The following is a 20251-nucleotide window of genomic DNA, read 5'->3' on the forward strand; positions in this document are numbered from 1 at the left end:
GTACCAGGAACTAAGAAAAGAAAGACCTAAGCATGTCTGGGGCAGAGTGGAAGGCAGCCCACTGTAAATACATAATACAGCTGGGCCCAAGCACCCCATTGTTTCTGTTTTGGGACCGTAACTCTCCTAAAAATATGCTACAGGGCAAGAAATCCCTTCCTCACCAAAAGCTTTTAACCAAATCTGCAGAGGAGTGTTTCCCAATGGCTATGATCCCCGTCATGAAAAATCACTCATTTACTCCAATTTTTATTGAGCACCTACTACGTGCCAGGTACTGTGCTAAGGGTTGAGAAACAAAGAGGTTTTTTAAAAAAACCTCTTAATGGACAAAAGGGGTCAGACATTAAACAAATAAACAAATAAATGCCTCATTTCTAAATGTAACAGAATAATGAAAGAAAAACAAGCCTAGCAAGAGAATCAACTGAGGGTAAGGAAGGAATTCTGGGAGAAGTTGGGATAAAAGTGGGAAAAGAGGGATTAGAATTATAACCAGCAAGGCCAGAACCTATCATTCAACCAAGGTGAGGAACAGAAAGCTGTGAGCAACCCCAGCTTTCCGGGAGACCAGGCAGTTAGTCCTTTTGTGGTTAATTCCGCCCTCAGCCTCTCCCACCTTCTGCATGCCACCAGTGGTGCCCTAAGCAGGCAGAGCTTCCTTCCCCCAGGGCAGCAGTTCGAGAGACAGCAAGTTGGAAGTTGACAGGGGACATGACCTCACTACTTTGCTATTGTTGTTATTCACCTGAAATACTGCTAATGCCAAAATCCAGTGACTCTCAAACTGGGTTCTCAGAGGATCTCCAAGGGGTTCCATGCACCACCAAATGTTTGTTTCAAATTGCATGGATACAGAAACTAAGAGATCACAATGGTGGTCATAAATACTATTCCAAGTCAACTTGGAATCAATCAGTAAATGCCCATTCCACCTTCTAAAGTAAATCTGCACTAATAAAGCACTGTTTTTATATAGCAGGGATCTATAATATTTTTATTTGAAAATAATACTCTATTGCTTTAAAAACATTTGGAAATAACTGCTATTAAGGAACTCCGCATTACAATTTTTGAAAATTGAAGTCTGGGGCTGACATATTTTGAGAGATTGCAAATCGCCACTCCAATGCACTTGAGGGTTACTGGTCATCATTTATCCAAAAAGTACACAGGAGAATTAATTTGGGACATTTTTTAAAATAATCATTCTGTTCACACAAAGGATAAACGCACTTTATACCCTAAATGCGGTTTCCCTGGTGATGGGATGGGCTGTATTCAGTGCTGCCAGTACTGACCACTACCTTAACACTGATCAGCTAATAAAATTCGTTAGGGTACTGACAGCTACTGCTTCCATAGCAAAGGCTGTATACATGAATCAAGGTTTCTAACCAGGCATTCACTACATCCGCGTGTATCAGAATCAAACCAAACCATCCTGAAGGGAGAATACTGAATCAGTATCATTTATAAAGATGGCACCTCATTAAAGCATCTCTCCTTATATGTGCATTAAGTAAACATGACAGTGCATTAAATGAAGAAACATACATATAAATTCACACAGCTGGAACCACATAAACACACTCTCCTCCACACATTATACTCTGTGAAAGGTTTATTTAAAACCATATTAAAGGACATGGCCTCAATACAGTTTATCTACCCATTATACACCAGGGCAGCACACAGCCCTCTCTTCAAATGGGTATGTGGCCTGGGGACTTCCCTGGAGGTCCAGTGGTTAAGACTCTGCGCTTCCAATGCAGTGGGTACGGGTTCGATCCCTGGTCGGGGAACTAAGATCCCGCACGCCGCACGGCACGGCCAAAAAATAAAAAGGTATGTGATGTGACGTGGCTGGAAGCAAGCTATGTAACAATTTTAAAAAGTTTAAGAGAAGGATAATTGCTATTTGTCAATAAATGATCACTGAATGCTTAATTAAATCTACATTTATGCTTCACCCTCACCCATTACAATGCAATAACATGACCTTTTCTGTCATCAAGCTACAGAGTCCAAAGTCTCCCTACTGAATTAAGTGTATTTAAGTCTCAAATGTCACAACTACAAAAAATTATTTGGTCAAAGCCAGAAGAACCCGGGCTCTACAAATCTTACCGTGTTGCTCAAATATTTATTATGCCCATGCCTATTACCATATTTGGACTTAGAGAAAAATTTTAGTAAGGACTCTCTTTAGAGAATTTTCTTAACTCTAATCCCAGGAAGAAAATAGTTAAAACCTGTTGGAGACCACAAATAGTCCCACACATACACACAGCTCTGCGCACAGACATGTGCTGTCATGTGTGCAGACACTCAGATCATTTCCTCAGTAGCCACTCCTGGGAAACAGCAATGAAGAATTAGGAAAGGAAGAAACCTCTGACTTTCCTACTTTATGCTCTTCAATTCATGTATGCAGGTGTGTACACACACACACACACACACACACACAGCACACACATATAAACAGGTATGAGGGGTGTATATTTTCAGAAAGCATCTAGTGAACAGGAATTTTATAAAAATTACACGATACCTGTACCAACTAAACTTGTGTCCATTTAAATAATGTTAAATAACGTTAAAACCTGTTATAATGCCACTAAAAGTGTAAAAGTTAGAATACCACACATTTCAATCATCAAATGCTTAAACAGCTAGGGGCTCAAATTGATTTTTTAAAATATATTAGATTCGGGACTTTCTTGGTGGTCCAGTGGTTAGACTCTACGCTCTCAATGCAAGGGGCCCAGGGTTCGATCCCTGGTCAGGGAACTAGATCCCGCAAGCCGCAACTAAAGAACCCACAGGCGGCAACGAAGATCCCGCGTGCTGCAACTAAGACCCAGCGCAGCCAAATAAATAAATAAATATATATATTTTTTTAAAATAAATAAATAAAAATAAAATATATTAGATTCTATTTATAAAACAATTGCAGTGGCACTAATGGGAGGCACATATGTAATTTTAAATTTCCTGGTAGGCACACTTAAAAAGATAAAAAGGAACAGGTGAAGCTAATTTTAATATACTTAATTTAACCTAACATATAGAAAAGATGTTCACTTCCACCTGCCATGAGTATTAAGATATTTTTCATGACACATTTTACCTTTTTGGGGTACTGACTTTGAAATCTCACGTGCACTTTCACATGCAGTGTTCATTAAAGTACATTTCAATTTAGGCCAGCCACATTTCAAGAGCTCGTTAGCCTCATGTAAGTAACGGCTCCCCAGGGGGTGGGGCGCAAAGTGATAGAACATTTCCATGGTGGCAGAAAGTTCTATTGTGCAATGTACCTCCCAACAGAGGGAGGCAGGAAGTGCAGGGCGGGGAGGAGAAGGAAGGCTGAGGCCAGGCAGCCAGACGGAGAGGCAGAGATGGGCAGACTTCAGAAGGCCTTGTTTGCCACACTGAAGAGTGCAAACTTTACCCTGTGGACAGCGGGGCATAAGGGTGAGACAGTTAAAAAATCAGTGTTAATCAGTGGTTTAAAACACAGATTCATAGGCTGGAATCAATCCATGATGAACGTTCTTCCAATATAAGATAAAAAATTAAAAACAAGGGAAATGCAGTATGGTTTTCATAAAACTAAACTTATTCAATGCAATAAATGGCCCTTTATTCTAATATTATATGCCTTGGCGGGGGTGGGGGGATTAAATGTGCTTTTATGAGATGGTGGTAACAGATTGTCACTGCGCTTTAAAAACATCCGTACCAGGCAAATTTTAAAACCTGCGACACTAAGTTCTCCGAAAATTCTATTTCTAAATTTTAAACGCAAGTAAAATCCAAAATTCTGGAACTACCTCTTTTAAACACTTTCTGGACTTTATTAATATGGACATATGGGCCAATGTCTGTACAATATTCTCTATTCTTATTTTCTTATTTTATATACACATGTCCAAGTAGAAATGATACTTACAAGACTTTTTTTTTTTAATTTATTGATTGATTGATTGATTGATTGCTATGTTGGGTCTTCGTTTCTGTGCTAGGGCTTTCTCTAGTTGCGGCAAGTGGGGGCCACTCTTCACCGCGGTGCACGGGCCTCTCACTATCGTGGCCTCTCTTGTTGCGGAGCACAGGCTCCAGACGCGCAGGCTCAGTAGTTGTGGCTCACGGGCCCAGCTGCTCCGCGGCATGTGGGATCCTCCCAGACCAGAGCTCGAACCCGTGTCCCCTGCACTAGCAGGCAGATTCTCAACCACTGCGCCACCAGGGAAGCCCAAGACTTTTATCTTGAATTGCTATATAGTAATTCAGCACGTTAAGTGTATTATTGTTTATTCAGTCATTCCCAGAATGCTCTGTGTTGAATCTTTCACTTTACTAGTATGAATACCTTAACCCAAATTAACTTTCCTCCTCTACCCCCAATTCCATGGATTTCCTCAGAATATAGTTCCCAACAGGGAATTTATGGGTCAATGGCAATGAAGAGCTTTGTTTTGTGTTTAGTTCTTATTATATATCACCAGACTGTAGCAAAAAGAAAATATGCAGCACTGCCAATATTTCTTACCACTGTAACCTGCAATTATTTCTGGTAATCTGATAGACGAAGTAGTCTTGATTTCCATTTCTTGAATTGCTAAGGAGGATACACCTGTTCTTCACGATGATATCACGTCTTGAATTTTCTATATTCATCTCTCCTTGCCACTTCCAGAGATGACTTTGGGTATTGACCTTTGGGATCTCAATTCTTTATATTTTGGATAATAACCATTTCATCTTTTAAACTGTCTCACTATCTTCACCCATGCTGTGGCATTCCATTTAATATTGATTCTGTTGCCTGTGGCTGGGCTATTTTTCTTTTGTTCTTCAGATATTCGGGCACATCTGTCTTGTGGATGATGATTTTCTCCCTTGCTTCAGTGGCCATAAGTTTATCTTCCCTGTATGGCTGGATTAAAAACTCTATTCCATTTTCTTCTAGTTATTTTATAAATAAATACAGTGGCATTCAAAAGCTGAGGTGCCTTTATACTTTGAGATTAATATTTTTAAAACTGCAGAACTTTCTGGTCAGGATGAAATTTTCTCAGTTCCCAAGGCGGACTGGTCCATATCATAAAGGACTGATGTCACAGAACCGTCACCCTTCTCCAGTCAGGAGGGAAGCTGGGCATGAAATTTGAGAATCAAAACTTCCGCCTTCTCTTCAAGATGTCCGCCACCCTGCAACCCTCAACTGCCAGTGTTTGTATACATCTCGACAAGCTCACTTACAATTAATTTTCAGCAAGCAAGGTCATCACAACAAAAGCAATCACCTGAAGAAGATACCTGGTTGTTGCCCAGGAGTACAACAACCAAACCAAAACAGCTATGGAGGCATGTCACCTAGTTATTTGTCATATAATGAAAACTCCCTGGGAAATTTCAATATTTCCCACCATTGATGGAAAATGGAGAGAAAATAATATGATAATAATATGATAAGAAATAATATGATAATAATATAAGAAAAAATATAAGTCATTTACAAAGTTTAGATTATACTATAGAATTTTTACATATCTACATATGTAACTCATATATTAAAAAAAGAAGTTAATTCACCTGAAACTAATGCAACATTGTAAATCAATTATACTTCAATTTTTAAAAAATAATAAAAGAAAAGTAAAAAAAGAAAATGAGTATTTCTCTCTTTGGAGTCTCACAAAATAAAGTTTAAAAAAAAAGAAGTAAATTCATTGAAAGGTTAACAGTGGTTATGTGAAGGGAGGCAGGGTCATGGGTTATTCTGATCTTCTGTAGATTTCTTCTGCATTATATACGTCATACAATTAAACGTTTTTATACAGACATACCCAAAGAACATACTCTTATCCTTTTAAAAACTTGAATTCTTAAAAATGGATGTAGAACAGATCTTGGCATTATATGAAATCAAATGCTACTAAAAGTTAAGCCAGGTCCCCCAACTTTTATTTGGGCCACTGCTCACTAAACACAAGCACCCACCTCTTCCTTTTGTTTTCATATGTACCAGGCCTCCTATCAACACTTAGAATAGTTAAGTCTATCAGAGATTTGTTAGAATTAAAAGAATTCTCAAAATACCATGAACTTACTCTTTTCTTTTTTTTTTTTAAGGTTAAAGTCTCTAAAGTACTTGCAAAATATATATGCAATGAGGTTTACATAACAGCGACATGATGGTATTGCGGTTTTCCTGTTGTTTTTTTTTTAAAGTCCTTATCTGTTGGATAAATATTGAAACATTTACTGGCAATGATAAAATATTTAAGATTTCCTTAAAATACTCAACTCACCCCAAAGAAAGGGGGGAAAATAGATGAAAAAAGAACAACAGAGGGTTGGAATTACTTAAGTTGGGTGATGGGGACCATTATTCTCTTCTGCTTTGTGTACATTCAAAGTTTTTCCATAATATAGCTTTTTGAAAAGGTACCATGACAAGTGAAAAGCCATGTGCACCACAATCACTGCTCGTATATCATCCAAGGTAGCGAAATTAAGCTCATAGCCAAACAGTTTTTGTGTTTTTTTTTTTTTTCACATCAGGGTGACTATCTCAAAGAGAACATCTGACTCTGTACCTTTTCTTTATTAGGCAATAAAGAGTATATGCATGTGTAAATCTATCCAAAAATGTCTTTCATATGCATCTACAGATCTGAATCAGAAGATTTCAGATTTTCTGTCCTGGGCCAGAATTAGAACAAGATAGCCAGCTGACACAGCACTACTTGGCTCACGACATTTAAAAAATAAAACAAGATGCATGCTGATTCAAGCCATAGCAAGACCCTATTCTGGGAGCCCCATTCTCCTGCTTGACACGGAGTAAGGACTCTGCTACTTCTTTAAGAGGACAAGCTGGTGCCTACACAAGTCAGCTGCAGGGCAAAAGCCTCAGCACTCAACACAAGTTAGAAAACTAAGATGAAGATCATTTATTTTATACAATTTTTTTTATTTAAATTAAATTAAAAATTTTTATTAATTTTTATTGGAGTATAGTTGCTTTACAATGTTGTGTTAGTTTCTGCTGTATAGCAAAGTGAATCAGCTATACGTATACATATATCCCCTCCTTTTGGATTTCCTTCCCATTTAGGTCACCACAGAGCATTGAGTAGAGTTCCCTGTGCTATGCAGTAGGTCCTTATTAGTTATCTACTTTATACATAGTAGTGTATGTATGTCAATCCCAATCTCCCAATTCACCCCACCCCTCCTTCCCCCCTTGGTATCCATACATTTGTTCTCTACATCTGTGTCTCTATTTCTGCTTTGCAAATAAGATCATCTGTACCATTTTTCTAGATTTCACATATAAGCAATATTACACAGTCTGTTCTTGGCAACAGTCGCAAAGGACGATACAAATACTAAGGACCTGGGAGCCCCAAACTGATGACTTCCCAGTGAATCAAAAGTAAAAACAAAACATAACCCCTAAGGCATACCCAGTGGAAGGGCTTTCATGTACACTATCATATGTGATCCTCAAATCTCCCCTGAGAGGCTGGTAGGGCCTGTGTTATCCCCATTTCATGGATGCAGAAACTTGGGTTCCAAGCTTTAAGGCAACAGAGTCTTCTGCTTCCAAGGACAGTGCTCTTTTCACTGCCCCACACCTCCCTGGAGTGTATATGTGATGGTGAGAGCAGGTAAGCATTTCATAAAGTGAAGCAGAAAAGGGGAAACCAGCTTTAGGTCCACCGCTTCCTGAGTTTCAAAATGCCCTCAATTATTTCCTAATTACCCTCTTTCTGTTCTTTCTCTTCTCTGCTGTGAGCATGGAGGCCTTAATGAATGGCCCTTCCATCTCCTTCCGTGTTACTATGGACTGGTGTCCTCTGCTTTCTGAGCTCTGGCAGAGGTCTCCTAAAACTCACTTAACTCAAGAAACAGAAATAATTTTTTTAACCTTTTTTTTTTTTCATGCGGGATCTTATTTCCCTGACCAGGGATCAACCCATGCCCCCTGCAGTGGAAGCGCGCAGCCTAACCACTGGACAGCCAGGGAATTCCCAGAAATAATTATTTTTTTTAAACCAGGAGGGATTGTCATGGCTGTGTCTGGGAGGTTTGCTTCTGGTCCTCTCTCTCCATCAATCAAGACGGTACAAAGGAAGAGAAGCTGGCAGAGCAACATCACAGCCCTCACCTCCCACAGAAGACTGAACCTAGGAGAAGAACAAGACGTACCTCTCTGACTTCATGAAGCTGGCCGGAATACTGACTCTTGGCTCTTCGGGCGGCAGCAGGCGACTTGTGATGTGTGATTGTGACCACGCCGGGGGCCCCCGCACCGAGGTGTCTCTGGCTACAGGGAGATGCAGAATTGGGTGTTCCATGGGGGAGCAACGTGAGACTTCGGCTTCGGGAGCTTGGCGTCGTCTAGAATAAGCAACAGGCATCAAAACTCAACAACCGACCTGCAGAACACAACCAAGTGTTGGCTTCCATTTATGTTGGACCTCTCAGGCTTTCCCCTTTGTCTTTAGAGGGACGAGGAGCTGGGGAGGTGCCCGGCACTACATGCTCTAATCCCACACTCACTCAGGCCAGAGACACTGTCTCCATTAACTACGCTTCTGGTCTTGCCTCCGGTCATGTCTCCTGCCCCAAAATATGGCCGTGGAGAGCTACTCTGAGGCCCCCAACACCACGGGCTCTCGGGGTGCTGTGCTCCTCTTCCTAAATGCCCTCCCCTCCCGCCAGCAAAGCCAGCTGAACGCTCTGTGCTGCGTGGAGCATCCCCTGTCTGTCTCAGCCCCTCTGTGCTCTTCTTCCACTACATCGAGGTTATATTCATTGCCCAGCTAAACTTTGATTCTTTCAAACTCATCTTTATATCCCCAAGACCTGGCACATCATGACTGTTATTCATTAAGTACTTAATACATGTTTGCTGCATAAGTGAATGAATGTACCAAGTAATCCACCAATTAATCCCCATTTGTCAGTGCAGTGCTGGTATTTCATCCTATTGTAACATATCATCCAAATAACAACTGAGTATATGATAAGGACGGCATCACAACTTAGTGGAGATGAATTTTTCAATAACTGGTGATGGGATAACTGGGCAGCCAACTGAAAAACAAAGTTGGATTTATCTCTCAGATCACAGACCCCCAAATGGATCAAAGACTTAAGGGAAGAAAAAGAAAAAGCACTAGAAGAAAACATGTAGCCTTGGGGTAGGGAAGACCTAACACCTCCAAATCCAAAAGCCATAAGAGAAAAGCTCAATAAACTTGACGCCCTAAAAACTGAAAACTTCTGCACGTGAAACAGATTTTAAAAACCCACTCCCGCCGCTGACAAAGCCAACCGATAAACTAGGAAAAATATTTTCAACTAGTTTCACAGACAAAAGGCTCATCATTCTAATTTGTAAATAGGAATATAATGCCTAGGAATTAAAAAGAACAACGAACTATTAAAATAGGGCAAGATATGAACAGACAATTCACAAAAAAAAAGAAATATAAATGGCCCTTAAATTATATGAAAACATGTTCAACTGTACTCATACAATAAAACCACATTTAGATATACCATCTTTCACCCACTGGATTGGCAAAAATCCTAAAATATGAGTATCCAGTCTACTGACAGGACCTTAGAGAGATGGGTTTGTGGGAGTATAAGGTGGCAGAAAGCCCGAGGAGGGCAATCTGGCGGGACCTGTCCCAGTTACAGATTCGCTTCCCCGCGATCCAGCAATGCCCTGTTTGGGAATGTCTCCTCCATACACCTGCACCCAGGTGGAACGGCATCTGTGCCCAGTAGTCACCAAAGTCATATGTTTAATGGCAAAGGATGGGAAACAATGCAAATGTCCCTCCGTCTAGGACAGGTTGATAAGACACGGCACACCTCCATGACGGAACACGACCAGGACGTAATAGGATCATAAGAAAGGTCTCCGTGAACTGGTCTGGAAAAAGAAATCTCTAAACTATACAGTTAAGTGAAAAAAGCAAGGTTCCTAACTGTTCTACAGTATGCAAAGTTCTGTGTCAAAATGTGGAAAATTCGTGTTTTTATCATTTGTTTATAATCATTGTTTAAAACAAAAAATACTCTAGAAGGATACACATGAAACTCAAAGTGGGCTACTTATTCGTGGAGAAGCTAGGAAGGAGAGAGTAGAAACAGAGAGGGAGGGAGATTGTTCACTGCATAGTTTTCATATTCTTTCATTCTGAACCATGTGAATGGATTATCGATCCAAGATTTTCTACATTCTACACAAAAAGCTGTGTTCTACATGTTTCTACACTTCATTTCAGCCTGAGAAAAAAAGGCAGTTAGATGCTATGCTGGATTCATGCTAGTTTCTCTATTTCAATTATCAAATATTTACCAAATACCTACTCTGTGCCAAGGAGAATATCTGATGTGTGATGTCAAGGTGAAACATGAGATGTATGAGGCCATCTTTCACCACAGATGTTTATACTACTGCTGGGGATATAAGAGCAGACACAGAGACAGCGAGACCGACACACACGCACACGCGCGCACACACACACACACACACACACACACACAGAGTAAGGAAGGGCGTGACAAGACGCTAATTTGGCATTACAGCCAGAAAATGTCAAAGTGAAGAAGAGAAAGATCAAGGCGAGCTGATTTCATCACAGGAGACTGTTCTGAGGGCAAAGAATTTGAAGCCTGAGTAGAATTGAGGGAGATAAAGAGACACGGGTGGCATACAAAGCAACCCAGACAGGAAGTTCAAAGCCTCCAGCCTTGGATAACAGTCACAAGTCTAAACATTGTTAAAAGTTAATGATCCACAATTTTACAAATCTCCAAGGGGTTGGGGAGCAGGGTGGGAGCCAGGGTAGAAATCAGAATTTTGTGTTAGCCTGTAGTACCACGGTAGCTTGTAAATTTCTCTGGATGTGAACTTGGACAGAATTAATAGGAAGACAGATAAAGTCAGGAGGCAGTGTATTGCTTTTAAGTCAGCTTATATACAGGTAACTGGAGAAATCTGTGGTCTAAGAATTAAGTATACCTTGATCACAATGAAATACAACAATCGTCTACTTTCAGCTTCAATCTTTTCCCTTGGAGTGAAGAGGAGGAAAGAAGCTATGCCTTTAATTCTTCAACGACGCAAATTTGCCTAAGCATTAATCTACTGAAATACATTTTGTTTTTCTGGTTTGTTTGTTTTGTTTTCATTTTCACCAAGAACTTTATTGAACAACGTATTCACCCTTTGTTCCACTCTGAAATACATTTTGATTGTTTGGGAGCCTTATTCCAACCCAAGAAAAGGCAGACTTTTTCACTGGGCTTTGAAGCCAGACAGCCAGGTTTCGCCCACACCCCCAGCTCTACCAGGTTCCAGCTATGTGGCCTCGAGTTAAGCTTTCTTATTAAGCATCAATTTCCTAATCTTTAAAAAAGGAATCATAATATTGACCCTTAAGTGCCATCATAAGGATTAAAGTGGATCATGCACAAAAAATACTTAGCACAGTGTCTGCCATGCAGGAGCTGCATGGCCAAAGTTTGTTTCTTTCCTTATAGCCCTTAAAACTTGATCGATGAAGGCATTACTGATTTTTAAAATGTTAAGAAGCCACTTAGCACAAAATTGTAAGCAGTCACTGACCTGCTCCTTATTTTCTACAGGGTCAAAGTCGTGATGAAGCCCAAAATGTAATTAAATAATTACTGGAGAACCTACATGGTCAGCAAGACTGTAGAGGGAACCACACTTCTAAATTCTAAGCAGAATGAGAACCCATCAGAAATCAGAAAGGAAGACCTCTCTGGTAAGGGGCGCCTTTGCCTGAAGGACTAGCATGTAAACGACAATAAATCAGGAAAGTCACCCAGGAGCCGAAGGATTCTGCTGTGGACATCTAACCCCACGCTCATTACTTGATGGTTGTCACTTGAACTCACAAGCAGTAAATCTGAGTCGAAAAACCTTTAATTTCCCATTCACTGTATGTTTCTCATGGTTTAATTCACACTCATGTCTCCTCTCAGGGCAAATATGAGCAAAGCAAGTCTCTCTCTTGATAAATCCCATAGGTCATCAGGCACCCGGAGAAAAAGGCAGAAAAGGCAGCAAACTGCAACTACTACAAACAAGCGGCTCTTTCCAAAAGGTGGCCTGTCGAAAATGTCCAGGTTGTGTTTGAAAATTACACTTAGGGGGACTTCCCTGGTGGTCCAGTGGTTAGGAATCGGTCTTGCAATGCAGGGGACACCGGTTCGATCCCTGGTCGGGGAACTGAGATCCCTCATGCTGCCACTAGTGGCCCCCGCTAAGCCCACGCTCCACAACTACTGAGCCCATGCTCCTCAACTAGAGAGAAAACTGCACACAGCAATGAAGAGCCCGCGTGCCACAACTAAGACCTGACGCAGCCAAAAATATATAATTAATTAATTAATTAATTTTTTAAAAAATTACACTTAGGGAATTCCCTGGCGGTTCAGTGCTTAGGACTCTTTCACTGCCAAGGGCGCGCGTTCAATCCCTGGTTGGGGAACTAAGATCCTGCAAGCTGCGTGGCACAGCTATATTGAAAAAAAAAGAAAATTACACTTAGATGTCATACACAAACCTCTCTGCTACTAATTTAAAACAAAATATTATCAAAGTTTGAGGAACAACATGTCAAGGTTTTGCTCCAAATATTGACTTCAAGGGAGCAACTAGAAATGCCAAGTGTGCCATCTGCAGAAAATTCTGAGGCAAGAGTAACGGCTCCTACCCGGGAGTGAGATCCACTCTTTACTTAGGAGAGTCACCCCCTGTGCCCCCTCCCTCAGCAAGTAGCAGTAGGTAAGTGGGGTTCCTGCCTGACAAATGGGGTGATGCCAAAGAAGAGAACAGGTAGCAGGTAAGACACAGCACAGATGCTCAGACCCCGTCCAGGATTCCACCTGTAATCAGGTGTTATATTTACCAACCTCTTGGTTTTTCCCTTCTTTCTTCCTTGGATTTCTACATTTCCCAAGGTTTCAAGGCAGGGACACACAGACATCCTTTTTGTATTTACTGGCCCAAACTGTCATAAAGGAAAGGTGTGACTGGAAAGGGAGACGCAGCACTAGAAAGAATATTTCCAGCAGGGAAACCAAGCAACAAGCCGGAGAGAGACAGTCTAGTCTGGGAAGCTTAGAACAGAATCACGGGACTACCGTCCAGAAGAGCAGCAAGAGGAGATGATCTAGTCCCACAGGACAGTGTGGGTGAGTGGTTAAGACCACGGTTTCTCAAGCTGACGGCCTGGGTTCAAATCTGCGCTCTGCCACTCATGAGCTGTGTGGCCTAGTAAAGTAACGTGGTGTTTTCATTTCTAAAATGCTAACATTACCTCATGGGTTGTTGGAGAGTAACATGAAAAGAGATAGGTAAAGCACATGCCATATAGGAAGCATACAATAAATGTCATCATTATCATTCAAAAATTAATAAAAATGAGGCTTTTGGGTACCGAGTAGGTGAATGATTGTTAAGTGGGCCCAGAGTCAAGTATATGGATTTAAAGGTTGTTTTCATCCAAGTGCCTTAAGCAGACATGGCCTTACCTTAACTTCCTTAACTTACAAAAAAAAAAAAAAGGTAAATTAAGAGCAATCATCTTAATTACTAAAAAAGTTTGCTTCAGAGAAAAAAGTACAAAGTACATTTACTATGATTGCACGTTTTTGAAAACCTATCTGTTGTAGAACACGAAGTGCCTGTAGATTGTTGCTTCAATGATACATGGGTACCAAAAGCAAAGAATTAGTATAAATAAGTAATGAGCAATTTCCCATTAGGATTTTGGAATAAACAAACCCTCAAACTGAAAAGATCATCAGCTGGTCATAAAAACGTCTTAAAACTTGTATCAAAAATTTATAATTAAGCTTGCTGCAGCTGAAATTAAAAAGCTGAAAAGGAGTAGGGGAGGGGAATATCTTAAATATACATTCATGGCAACTGCTTCTGTAGAAAATTTTTCTGATGGGAAAAATTGCTGAGAGTCAATTATAACAGCCTTCAAATGCCATTTAATTTTGGTGCATATTTTCCTCACTTCCTTGAATTCTTTCACAGCAATGGGAAAAAAGACACTATATTTCAGAATAAAATAGCCCAGGGGAGGCAGAAAAATCAAACCGGCCTGGTTATGTTTTGTGAAAAATAAATTCAACTGACTAAAATCATTTCATCACATTCCTTCTCTCTCCTCTAAAAAAACAAATTAATATGCCATTTCTAAATATGTGAAAGCTAATCGTAAAAATTGTGGTTTATTCCGTTTCTTCCAAAAGGAAGCATACCTCAAAGTCAACCAAAAGGGAAAAGCATAACAGTTTTTAAAATATTACATTCAGGGCCTTAAAATTATTCAGATTTTTGTTTTCCTGGCGGTCAACATCTCAATAAAATGTGGAGTTTTTTTTTTTTAATGTGGAGTGCTTTTAAAATGAATCTATCCTACTATTTTGCTTAATAGCTTCATATGAACCTTTTCTTTTGCCCTGCTTTTTATTTGTTTGTTTCTGCTTTTTAATATTCTGTTACCTCAGCTTAAAACAGACCTAAAGTAGAAATAAAATTTTTTAAACTGGGACATTTTCCAAGTTCACTGCCATGATTAACTTCTCAAAATTATACTCAGCTGTCTCTACTTTTCCAAATTCCTGTCCTCTTACAGAAATAGGAGTTTCAACTCTAAGTTACCAAGCCTAGGAAATTTCTTCCATTGTCATCTGTGAATCTTGAATACACCTTAAACACTTTTCACTAACTTTATACCAAGATTCTGTTAAAATACACACAAACAGGTCTGCAAAGGAAAAATCGTGGTTTTCCCCAGAGAGGAAGGCTCTAGCTTGCTTCTAAACATATCATCTTGATTATACATGCAAATGCTAGATCTCTGAAAAATCAGGGCAAGCAAAATGCATATATTTCCATTTCCTGCAAATAGAGGGATAGAAATCTTGACATTTTCAGCTTGCCTGTTCTCCCAACATTTTCAGCCACCAAATAAATTCTGCTGACTCTTCTCTAACAGCTAATCCAATTGCTCCAGAATCCCTAATGCATACTCTGGCCCAGCCTCTGTCCAGGTCAAGTTGAAGGTCCCAAAAGGGCTGAAAGGGACTTCCCTGGTGGTCCAGTGGTTAAGACTCTGTGCTTCCACTGCAGGGGGCACAGGTTTGATCCCTGGTCGGGGACTAAGATCCTGCATGCCCCATGGCAAGGCCAAAAACAAAAAACAGAAAACAACTGGGCTGAAAGCATTGGTCTCATGCACTTGGCATATCACACACTACTATTTTTTCCCACTTCCCCCAGCTTCCGCCATCTTGCAGATCCACCTAGAAGTGGTCATGTGCAATTTTAAAACCTTCCACACACCCACCCTCTCAGCTCTTGCACCTTCTATCCACATCCTTTACTTGGGACCTTGTGATTCCACGTACCAAGACTCCTTTTCGATGCTTTATTCTAAAAGCATGAAGGTTCCCTCTTTCTATTTCCAAGCCCCATTCTCTCCAATCCTCCTGCTGTGGAATTACAGAATTTTAGAGCTAGAAGAAATCTCAAGTCTAGTCCTCCCACTTTATAGATCTAAAAAGTACAGCCTCAAAAAGATAAAATGAAATATACCAAAAGAGGACCCAAATTACGAGCCTCGGTCAAGATTTAACTAAAAAAGCCTGATGAGAGACTCAGGCCCTCCAGCTGGTCCTTCTCAATTAAATGAGGATTTAAGTCATTGAAACAGTGTCTGACACAAGGTTGACATTAAAACATTTGATAGATGGGCTTCCCTGGTGGCGCAGTGGTTGAGAATCTGCCTGCTAATGCAGGGGACACGGGTTCGAGCCCTGGTCTGGGAAGGTCCCACATGCCGCGGAGCAACTAGGCCCGTGAGCCGCAACTACTGAGCCTGTGCGTCTGGAGCCTGTGCTCCGCAACAAGAGAGGCCGCGATAGTGAGAGGCCCGCGCACCGCGATGAAGAGTGGCCCCCGCTTGCCACAACTAGAGAAAGCCCTTGCACAGAAACGAAGACCCAACACAGCCAAAAATAAATAAATAAATTATCTTTTAAAAATAATAATAAAGGAATTCCTTTAAAAAAAAAAAAACATTTGATAGAAAGGATGAAAGCTGATACCAGTTTATCCATTTTCACCTTTCCTCTTGCACATTCACCTATCGTAAAAATACACATGCAACACTCCTTTGAAAGCAGGATAACTGTGTACTATATTCTCTTAGAACTGCAGATCCTCAAAGAAAATCATTTTATTTTATATATATTGTTTGTAAATAACATGAAACAAAGACTTTTTAATGCTGAATAGCTGTTTCAATAGGAAAAAAACAACTCTGAAAACAAGGACTAGAAAGAAGTTGATTTAACTTAGTTATGTTAGAGCAACCACCAAAAACCCAGAACCACCACCAAAACCCTAGGGCAACCTCCAGACTTAATACAGAAATTTTAGTTTCACTGCTTTTAGTTTTAGAAACAAGATAAGGATTCCAATATCATCACTGTTTAACACAGTACTAGAGGCACTAGCCAACAAAATAGGAACAAAAAAAGAAAAAGAGGTAGAAGGATAAGAAGTAACAAAAATGTCATTGACTGTAGGTGTGACCATTTTACAAAAAAATAAAAAGAAAGCACACTAGTGAGTCCAACAAAGTTGCCACATATATGATGAACTTAGAAAGGTCAACAGCCTTCCTCTGTATCAGCAATAACCAACTAGAAAAATACAGTAGAAAATAAGATATTCAAAATAACAATAAAACTATGATGTACAGGTATTAATCCAATAAGGAATACAGAAGACTTTTGTGGAGAAGATTTTTTAAATCTGTGAAAATAAATCAATGAGGAATTGAGAAGATGAAGACACACCCAGGTGAATGAATTGGACAAGTTATTATAAAGATGTCATTTCTCCCGAATTATTATATAATTGTTCTAATAAAAATTCCAGTAGGATTTTTTGAGCAACTCAGCAAATTTATTACAATATATAAATAGGAGAACAAAGGTCTGTGAAGAGCCAAGTTAATTCAGCAAAAGGAGAGGGGCTCACCCTCCCACCAGATACAAGTACTAACAAACAACAAAGCCACGATGACTATATGGTATTCATGCAGGAATTAGCAATTGGATTAAAAACTAGAAAAGAGGGTGTGAGAACATGTTAAGTATATAGGAGAACTTGGTATATTACAGAGGCAGCACCATAAACCAGTGGAGAGAACAAATGCTATTGGGAAAAGCAAAAATATTGCTGGCTTTCTGTCTTACAGGATATACAAAGGCAAAAATCTAAATGTAAAAAGTAAAACTACAAGCTAACAAAAGAAAAGGTAGGAGAAAAGTTATGTAACATGCAGAAAAGCATTTCTTAACCAAGACTAAAAGTGTAAATCACAAGTTGAACAATTTGATGGATTTGACTACATTGTAAGTAAGAGTTTCTATTCAACAAGGACACTGTAGACAAAAATCACAAGTGTGTAGAGACGTGGAGAAGACAGATTAATATTTAGAATATAAACGGAGCTCCTAGAGAAAGAAGTCAGAAAACACAGCAAAAAATACGGGCAAAGGATAAGAATAGGCAATTTACAGGAGATTCAGGAATGGCTAATAATAAATCAAGGTAATCAGGGAAATACAAATTACAATCACCAGGAGATTGTATACCCACCAGATTTGCCAAAATTAAAGAGTAAAACATCCCCAAATAATGGCAAGGATGCAAAGATACTGGAACCCCTTGCATTGCTAGTGAGAGGGTAGACTGGCAGCCATTTTGGTAGCAGTAAAGCAGAATTTAGTGAAAATATATATGTATGTTCCCTATGATCCTCAAACTTTCTGCTGGGCAGGTACCCAACAAATATGCTCCCAGACACATGTATACAGAGGGATAGATACAAGGATGCTCCCAGGTGATGAAGGTGGGGAGTTTGAGGCAATGTAGGTGGACAGCAGTAAGAGTCTGTATAACTAAAAAGTAGACTCTTCATACTATAATACACATGCATCAGTTAGAAGTCATGACTTAGAGGTATGCAGAGCAACACTGATAAACATACTGCTGAGTTAGAAAAGTTTAAGAAGAAAATGATAAGACCAGCAGGACAATACCACTTAGGTAAGTTCAAAACGCATACACAAGGCAAACAAATACACATAACGTATGTCAGGAATTAATGCTGACAGGGGAATGGGAGCCAGGAAAAAAGAAAAATAATTATAAGAGTTTCTTAAAAAAATTTTTAAGAGAAGGACTCGTTTGGACTGATGAGTTTACCATGATCCAGTAATGATGGTTATAAATTTCATTACAAGTATATTTATAATAGTTAACACATGACACCCACTATGTGCCATGAACTGTTTTAAGTATTATATACACACCTTAAATCATTTTTATAATTTATAATAAAAGATTTAATAAATCTTTAAATAATGTAAATCTTTAAAATAAAAATTTATAATAAATCTGTATGATACCATGAGGTAGATCTATCGTTTCCATTTCAGAAATAAGACACAGAAAGATTCAGTATCTTTCCTTGGGTCACACAGCTAGTAAACAATGGAGCTGGGAGTCAAGTCCAAGCGAGCTGCCTCCGTGGCCCATTACATTGCACTTGCTAGAGTGATTCACCCACTCTCTTCAACTGAGGTCTGAAAAAGCCACCACAACTCTTTATAACCATAACTAATAGCTTAATTAGCATGTGGAGGGAAAAAAATCCTTTATAATATCAAAGCCCTGTAAGCATGCCAATTCTCAAAAACTCAAACAGTAAGCTCTTTAAGGCGAAAATACATGGATTTAAAGTTTTTTAATCAATTATCCATAATAATAGGGGCAATGGTATATCTACAGATATCAAGAATAAAATGCAGCTCACACCCTTCATAGCACTTAGTGTGTTTTACCCACGGGTGGTCTGTCCATGCTTCACTGTCCTCCCTAGACTGTGACCTCCCCCAGGCGAGGGACTGCATCCAGCCACTGTGTACCCTGTGGAATCTGACACAGGCCTCAACTCGCAAGTGCTACAAACGCAGTAAATAAGAGCAATGAATACCCCCAACCTCAATTTTAACCACTGGTTACACCACTGCTCCCTCCCTGGAAACCTGTTTTTTAAAATACCAACAATGACTCAAAGGAGAGGGAGATACTCCTCTCCTTTTCCAAGAGGCAGAAGAGTCTGGAAAAGACACACCACCCCCACTTAATTATACCCAAGCCCAAAATGTCCAAAAAGCAACCTGGTACTGTTTCAACCAACACACATAATTGAGAGATTCAACAGGTATTTATTGGGCACCTACTATGTGCCAGACACCGCTCTAGGCAACAGAGATACAACAGTGAACTAAACAAACAAGTATCCCTGTCCTTATGGAAGTGGCATTCTGGGGAGGCAAAGAGACAGATAGACTTAAAATACAAAGTGTTTTAGATAATATATAATAATCTAAAGCAAGAATAATAGATAAAAGTAATACAAAGCAGGGATAGACAAAAGTGGGAGGGCTTACCAATTTTAGGTGGCCAGGGAAGCCCTCATGAGAAGGTGACCTGAGTGAAGCAAAGGAGTGAGCCATGCTCTGACAACTGGGGAACAGCATTCTAGGTAGAAACTCAACAGGTGCAAAGGTCCTGGGACAGGAGTCCACCTGGCGCGTTTGAGCAAGGAGGACAGCATGGCCGGGGTGAAGTGAGCAAGGCACAGAGCAGTAAGAGATGAGGTCAGAGAGGTAACGACTGGAAAGAAGAGCTCCTGAATTAGACATTACAGACAATGGCCAGGCAAGCCAGAGTACCTGGTATAACCTGGGGCTGATTCAGACGCTCAGAAAGATGAGCAAATGAGAACAATGGGTTCCAGCAAGCTTTCCTCCTCAGGGCCATATTCAGGCATTAACTTGTTATTTGCATACAATTTATATATGTCTACATAGCACAGATCATCTCTACTGGATCATTTTCATGGTTAAATTGTACTGCCCTGCAGATGGGCACTTCATGATTTATTCCCTTCCCTATTTCCTCTCACATCTCAATATCATCGACCTAGAAGATACTTTATGCCAGAAATGAATCACAGAACAAAAGGAGACTGCATGCCAAGGGATTCTATAAATGATCATTCCATAACATGGCAGA

General features: G+C 39.9%; 1 protein-coding gene across 2 annotated transcripts in view; it reads right to left on the reverse strand.

The window, feature by feature from the left end:
• Positions 1-20251, reverse strand: part of OSBPL10 (oxysterol binding protein like 10) — a 371839-nt gene that overhangs the window by 142037 nt on the left and 209551 nt on the right. For both annotated transcript variants that reach the window (XM_036868355.1, XM_036868353.1), the window contains exon 4: positions 8230-8421. In XM_036868355.1, coding sequence (XP_036724250.1) covers positions 8230-8421 — 192 coding nt within the window. The remainder of the gene's footprint in view (positions 1-8229; positions 8422-20251) is intronic.

Source organism: Balaenoptera musculus, chromosome 11 (genome assembly GCF_009873245.2).
Source record: "Balaenoptera musculus isolate JJ_BM4_2016_0621 chromosome 11, mBalMus1.pri.v3, whole genome shotgun sequence".
Lineage (NCBI taxonomy): Eukaryota > Metazoa > Chordata > Mammalia > Artiodactyla > Balaenopteridae > Balaenoptera > Balaenoptera musculus.